General features: G+C 39.8%; 1 protein-coding gene across 2 annotated transcripts in view; it reads right to left on the reverse strand.

Moving 5' to 3' along the window:
• ift88 (intraflagellar transport 88) overlaps positions 1–7,677 on the reverse strand; it is a 44,334-nt gene that overhangs the window by 3,236 nt on the left and 33,421 nt on the right. Inside the window, exons 22-23 of one of the 2 annotated variants that reach the window (XM_015378870.1) lie at positions 6,134–6,206; positions 1,881–1,931 (exon numbers count right to left, since the gene is read on the reverse strand). In XM_015378870.1, the coding sequence (XP_015234356.1) occupies positions 1,881–1,931; positions 6,134–6,206 (124 nt within the window). The remainder of the gene's footprint in view (positions 1–1,880; positions 1,932–6,133; positions 6,207–7,677) is intronic. The other variant, XM_015378871.1, reaches the window with a different exon arrangement.

The following is a 7,677-nucleotide window of genomic DNA, read 5'->3' on the forward strand; positions in this document are numbered from 1 at the left end:
CTAGAATTGAGTAGGACTACGTCAGGCTAGATTTTATTGCGATTTAACATGTTTTTCAATTCTAAAGGAGCTTAATTCCATGAATGTGTTGCATCAGTAATTTAAAATGATATTAAACATTTACAATTTAAAATTACATGCAGACAACAAACTCAATATTTTGTTGATTTGATTTAGTGATAAAAAAAAAAGATACAGAATAATAAGTAAATGGTTTTACCAACCCAGGATAAGCTTTGTCCTGATATAAAAATGACTTTTTAAACTATTTTATTTTTTGTTTTTTATGAATTTAGATACTTGTAAGAAAAAAAGTGATAAACATTACCAGGGTCACCTACTCTAGTATATCTGAGCTTTGGGCTCAGGACAGACTGAAGGACAGACATGAACAAAGGCTGCCCGGTAACCTTGGAAACCAAAGAAAGCTGGAAAACAGAAAGGAGGCCTGATATTCCACTTTCACTCACAAAACCCAAATATCTCACATGAGGCCTTCCAAACTAACAGGCAACTGAAACTTCTGCTGGAATTTATTTTTTTTTTCCTCCCTCTTTTTTTGGACTGAGAAGCATTTCCTCTTGGAAGGCAACAAGCTGAAAACTGTCTGGCTTTTCTGACTCACATTGTTCTTTAAAAAATTAAAAACTTTAAAAATGTCCAACATTCTCTTATTTGTGTAAATATTATCACACAAATATTACGTAAATACATGGAAAACAAATCTACCAAAGACCAAGATCACAGTTTGGATTGTTAAGCATTTAGATGGATTTGTGCAAAAACTGATGGATTTCATAGAAAAGATGGAGGATTCTCAGGAGCACATTAGATTTTCCTAAATATTTGAGGAATCTCTGCTTCTTAACATGTCTTTCTGAGTTCTCTGAGTGCAAACATTACCTCCACCTCAACATCTCAGCTGCCTGTCAAATGACTAATGGTTTTCCTAAGACGTTTGTCCAAAGTCACAAACTCCTGCTGTGAGTTTAAATCAGATCTTTTTTTTTAAAATCTACTTTTAAAACAGGTTTCCTTTTGATATTTTTTTTCATGATCAGCATTGAATTGAATGTACAAAATCTAATTTTTTCATCTTTTTTTATGCATGCACCCGTAACTCACTCACAAACTACAGCATCCTAATGGCATAGTATTTGTTATTTAAACTTTATTTTAGCTAGATATAATATTTCTGTGTATATCTACCAAAACAACATCATGTGATTGGGATTATGCCACTGTGCACGGATACAACTGATCAATAATCCAAAGAAATTAGGCTAACAAGTCTGGAAACTCCCATGGTATAGGAGAAACAAACAAAAAGTTCAAGATCAAATGTTAAAAGAGCAAAGAAGATGCTTGATTCCAAAGAGCTGAGAAAACAGTCTGACTGTTGGCGTTTACCAAAGCTGTAGCTAAAGATCAGGAAGCATTCTGATGTTGCAAATGAAGGTGATAGATATGCGAGCATGTTTTTTTTTTGCAAAAAGTGCTACTGGTGTTACAAAAGTTTTAAGCATCATCCTCTGAGCTGCCAGTTTTCTGCGAGGCATTCCTGCAGTCAGGACTTATTTAGAAGCTGTATCAATGGCCAACATCTGGTTTTCTGGTAGTTCATTAATAATGTCACCAGCTCTTTTAATGTCCACTCATCGTGCTGGGGTTCTATATGGGCTAAAAAATTACAACCTAAACACTATTATGACGGAGGGTTTTTAATATAAAGCCTCATTTTATCATAATCAACTGGATTTGGTTCTTTTTGGAATAGGCATATGATGCCACTATGAACCTTTGAGTGATTTAACAGCCTGAGCCCAAAACACCCAACTGAACTGATGCAGTGACATCCTACAGCTTGTAAACGTACATACCTCGCTCTGGGTCCAACAGAGGGCTGGACTGTTTGGTGTCCGGCGGAGATTCTGAACGGCAGATGGGGAAACGGAGGAAAGAACACAGGCAAGCCAAAGAAAGGGAGGAAAAGATGAGAAGACGATGGACATAGAGAATAAGGGGTTTTCTTTCTACTCTTCACTGGTTTTGATCGTATCTGGTGAGCCATTAGAAAACACAAATCATCAAATGAAGGAAGTTTCAGGTAAACAAAACCAGAACATCTAAGGCTTAATAAGATCCACTTACATGTTCTGGGTCTACAAAATAAAAAAAACTAGGACTTCTAATCTAATCTATCAAAACACAGAAGTTTAATGGACATCTTGGCATGAAGCAGCGTACATATTATTGACTCAGAGCTTGTTGTATATTTAAATAACTACACCGGAGGATCCCAAAGGAGACAGCTGCAGAGCAGGACAGAGCTTGGCCTAATTACGGCTGCAGGCGGAGCTGCTTTGTCTGGACTACATTTAAAACTGTGTGATCAGCCAGGTTTCCAGTGTCTGAGGCATTGTACACGTTTCTGTTTTTTGTTGTTGTTGGTTTCTGAAAGTGTGCTGAAGGAGAGCTAAATGACGTGTGTCCTCTGCTGAACAGGAAGCATACAACAGTGACTAATAAACTCTACCCGTAATGCTGGACTTCTTCAGAGAAGCGAGGACAGATCTGGAGAGGACGGCTACCAGAGAGCAGTGGTGACACAAAAGGAAATAGAAAATGTCAGGAAAGATGTGTTAAAGATTTAAATGCTTGATTTCAGATTTGAAAAAAAGTCATGAAGTCATTTCAGTATATTAAGATGCACTAAGTTGCATTTTGAAATCCAAAGCTTGTGCTAAAGAACCTCCTTGTTGGCACAACTTTCACTCACTAACTAACTTAAAAAGCCAAACCAAACTCAAACTCATAACACAAGCCTGTTGGGTTAAATCCTAACAACATTGATCTGTACTTATCAGTCTGGTTAAATAAAAAATAACAGGTTTATTAATTTTTTAACCTGGTAGTCCCCCAGCTTAGTCCTCTCATGTTGGGTTGCTTCCATACTGCCATTTGGCCCATAGGCCAAAACAACAGCCGGGGGGCGGGGGGTCTCTGGCTGTTGTTTTGGCCTATGGACCAAATGGCAGGATGGAGCACCAGGCCTTCTTCCTACCGAGCAAAAATTGGAAACAACAGTGTGCCCATGGAGGGAAGTGATCGGTAGGAATGGACCCCCAGCTCTGAACCAGAGTGTTTTTTCATCATTGGACTAATGTGCAAGTGAAAGATTGTCCATAATGAAGACCTAGTTTGAGCATAAGGTGTCCATTAATGCACCTGGCACCAGGACGCCCCATGCCAGAGGTCAACGATCGACTTTGTAGTTTTATCTTCTGTAGTTTTTATCTTCTAATGTCAATGGGATCTGGAGGAGATCCACCCTGAGTACCTTAGAGCTTTGGAGGTCGGAAATAGTGCCCATGGATTGGCAGACTAGGGTGGTAGTTGCTCTACACAAGAAGGCGGACCAAAGGGAGAGATCCAACTATAGGGGGAAGCACACTTCTCAGCCTCCCCAGGAAGGACTGTTTCAGGATGCTGGAGAGGAGAGTCTGGCTGATAGTCGTACCTCGGCTTCAGGAGGAGCAGTGTGGTTTTTGTCCTGGCCTGGGAACAGTGGATCAGCTCCACACTCTGCAAGGTACTCAAGGTGTCATGGGAGTTTGCCCAAGCAGTCCAGATGTATTTTTCTGGACCTGGAGAAGGAATTCGACTGGGTTTCAGGAGTACGGAGTCCGAGGCCCTATACTAGATCCCATTTGGTCTCTGTACAAGCAGAGCAGGCGTCTGGTCCACATTGGCATTAAATAGGAACTGCTCCCACGGCATGTTGGACTCCGACAGGGCGGGCTGTCCTCTGTCACCGGTTCTGTTCATAACCTTTATGGACAGGATTCTAGCCGCAGCCAAAGACTGGAGGGGATCTGGTTGGGAGACCAGCGGATCTCGTCCCTACTGTGAGAGGATGCTGTGGTTCTGCTGGCTCCCTCCTGCTAAGACCTACAGCATGCACTGAGATGGTTTGAAGCAGAGCGTGAAGGTGGCCAAGGTTCTCGAATGGAAAAAGGTGGCTGTCTGTCGTGGTTCAGAGAAAGCTGAGCGAAAGGCAAACCTCTCAATTTACTGGCTGGTCTACATTCCCTCATCTATGGTCATGAAATCTGAATCGTGGCCGACAGTGGTTAGCAATGTTGCCTTGCAGTAAGAAGGTTGCGGTTACGATTCCCGGCCCGGGGTCTTTCTGCATGGAGTTTGCATGTTCTCCCTGAGCATGTATAGATTCTCTCTGGGTACTCTGGCTTCCTCACACAATCCAAAAACATGACTGTTAGGTTAATTGGCTGCCCTAAATTCTCCATAGGTATGAGAGTGTGCATGAATGGTTGTTTGTCCTGCTTGTCTCTGTGTTGCCCTGCAATAGACTGGCAACCTGTCCAGAGTGTACCCTGCCTCTCGCCCGTAGACAGCTGGAGAGGAGCACCAACACCCCTTGCGACCCCGCTTGGGATAAGGTTGACGGAAAATTGATAGATGCATGACGGCTGGGGTCTCCCTAAGAGATAGGGAAGTCTTGGAAGTCTAAAAGTCTCTGCTGCGATTGACCCCCCAACCCCATACTGCTCCCAGATGGGAGACGTTGAGTTAAAATACAGAGGAAAGAATTTTCCAAATTTTTTTTGTTAAGTGCTCAGGTCTAACTTATCACATCTGGTTATGGTAACACTTTTATTTTCAAATTGGCATATAGATTCTACATTAGATGTCTAACTTAGTCCTTCTATTGTTCACATATTCATTACTGCAAATGGATTATAGTCATGCATTCTTAACTTAAATTATATTTTAGTAACTTCTCTATAAAACATTGAAAACATAAAAAATAAGGAAAAATATGCTATGACTATGAGATGTCTAAATATTTATTTTAAAATGCCCTTAGTTTCATGTTTTCCCCCTTGCATTTTGATCCGGCTGGACTTATTCCCCCCACATGTTGTTGTATGTTCTGAGTGTTTTTTAATAAACCTGTCGTCACTTAAGATATGTCTTGCACACAGTTAATCATCTTGTTTGATTACCCTTGCTTATTTTGTAAATAAGGTAAACAATAAAAAAAAAAAAGTAAGCTCCAGTGCCTGTGTTGAGAAAACTTGTTTTCAGTAGTAATTTTTGAAATAGTTTATATTTTACTGTACATGGAGGGACACTTATTGCAGTTTAGAAATATATTTTGTAGCAGTAACATCACAAAAACATGGATAGGTTCTGTCACTTTCAATGTCTACATTACAATGTGGGGGGAAATTACTATCCCAGTTCTCCAGACTTTGCATGCTTGTGACCTACACACTCAAAAGCTTAAGTGCACTTCCTCCAGGTGCACACTTCATAGTGTTTTATGTGAGTGTTGAGACTGGGCCATGGGCCATGGAGAAGTTTGTCATCAGATTAAAAAGAAAAATGGAGGGGTTTCGAGAAATGGAGTAGAACATAAAATCCAAAATATGATAATCCTTCCTTACCGTTGGACTCATCATTAATACAGTGGAAAATTATGAAAGAAATGTCGATAGCACAAAACCAAGCAAACTGAGACACAACCTGGAGAATTTGCACCCCAGTTATACCAGTAAATAATTGGACTTATTTCTTTTAACCTTTCATGAATCAATGATGGCATCATCTCCTCAGTAGCCATAAAGTTCTGCAGAGGCCTTATGTTTATGGAGATTAGGTGTGTGGAGACAGGGAAACGTTTCAAAAATGCATGTTTGAAATTATTTAAATGATAAAACAAGCAGGTCCTGAGGACCAGCCTTACAGAGCACTGATGTAGAGAAATGCAAATATTATGTAGTTGAACCTTTTTTACTGAGTGAAAGGGAAAGCGCTGATGAGACAAAGGTTTAATGTGCTTCCAGAAAAAAAAAAATCAATATTGAAAGTTCTACAAAAATGCGCTTCCTACTGATTCATTAACTCTTAATATATAAGAAAATCATTATCAGGTAATCAATTTAAGGGGGTAGTATGAACAGAAAAAAAACTCAGACACTGCACCATAGAGTGGCTGGAATGAGACTATTAAAGTGAAGGTTGGACAAGAGTCGCTGCTCCTCTACATGAAGAAGAGTCAGCTGAGGTGTTTCCAACCTAGGGGAGATCAATGTGTGTGACTCACCAGCACTCCCAGTGCCGCCTTCCCTGCCTTCTCTGCGACCCCTGGCACTGCTCTCTCTGCCTGACTTCACCCTCTGCCACAGAAACAATGGATGAAAAAATGAGGAAGATTTCACAAAAAAGAATAATAATAATAATAATAATAATTCAGGCAACCTGATTTGGCTCTCAATTCATTTATTGTAAATACTAACAGAGGGTTTTAACTCAAGTACATTTCTAAATCTGATGTTGAAGACAATCAATTTACATGACATTAACATAACTAGCAGTGTGTGTTTAACGGATTTCAAACAACAGCTGAGATTAGCTCACCTTCATGCTGATAATACAGAGTGTTAAAAAAACACAGGTTGTGTTAGGATACAAAACACTAACATTACTTGGTGAAGTAATGCAGGCCATCAGCTGCTTTTTTCCACAATTACGAAATAAACTTTCTGGTGCTGTTTTTCAATTTCAATTTAATTCAGTTTATTTCTATAGCGCCAATTCACAACACATGTCATCGCAAGGCACTTTACAGTTCACCAGATCATCCAGTCAAATTGATTCAAAGTTTTCTATCTAAGGAAAACCAGTTGATTGCATTGACTCATTGACTCAAATACAATCCCTCACACTAAGCATGTTTGTAGCGACAGTGGAGAGGAAAAACTCCCTTTTAACAGGAAGAAACCTCCAGCAGAACTGTCCGTTTCCCTGAAATCACTGATTTAGAACCAAATGTATGTGGTTTGATAAACTTGTCCTCCTGAATGAATCCTTAAGGTCTCCTGTGTTACCAGCATGTGATGGAACATTGGAGGGTCCTTCCCTTCTGCTGTGTATTTACAGCGAATGGAGAGAACATCTTAAAGGAAAATCCCATTCCTGAACAAGGGTCTAAATGTTCTCCTGGATGTCAGAGTTTTAACTCAATTCCAAGAAGGTTTCTAAGCAGCTGGCTTGCAGTTGTGCAACATCTCTTTGTAGCTGCTTTGAGAGATGATTAAAAAACAAACCGTATCAGGAAGACCAAGAAAAACAGCATACAGGGTGGGAACAAAAACAAAGAGGAGCTCCAAGATTTTTTTTTTTACCAAAAAACAAAAAATTTAAAACAATTTACCTTACAATTATGCACTATGTCATGTTGATCGATCCCAAAAAATCCCTAAAGAACGAATCGCGGTTTGTGGTTTTGACATGATGAAATGTGGGGAAAATGAAGGGATAAAAATAGTTTTATGAAGCACAGAAAATTATTATTTCAGGCATCGCTGAAATAACTCCCTTTGGTTCCAATGTGAAAACCTCCACATAAACTAAATTGTGTTAGAGGCTTAGGTTACCGACAGCCAGGCATTAAACAGCTGTTCAGAATCTGCTCTCCTGTCGACACAATCCGGTTCACGGAAAACAGCAGAGAAAATCATCTGGTCTCCACTTGTTTCCAGTAAAAAAAATTTTGCAGCAAAAAAGGGACACAAGCCTGATTTCACTCAGCATGTGGACGTAATTAAAAAACACAAGACAACAATTAAATACCACAGGTTATGGTGT

This window comes from Cyprinodon variegatus, unplaced genomic scaffold, assembly GCF_000732505.1.
Source record: "Cyprinodon variegatus isolate N-32 unplaced genomic scaffold, C_variegatus-1.0 Scaffold181, whole genome shotgun sequence".
Classification (NCBI taxonomy): Eukaryota; Metazoa; Chordata; class Actinopteri; order Cyprinodontiformes; family Cyprinodontidae; genus Cyprinodon; species Cyprinodon variegatus.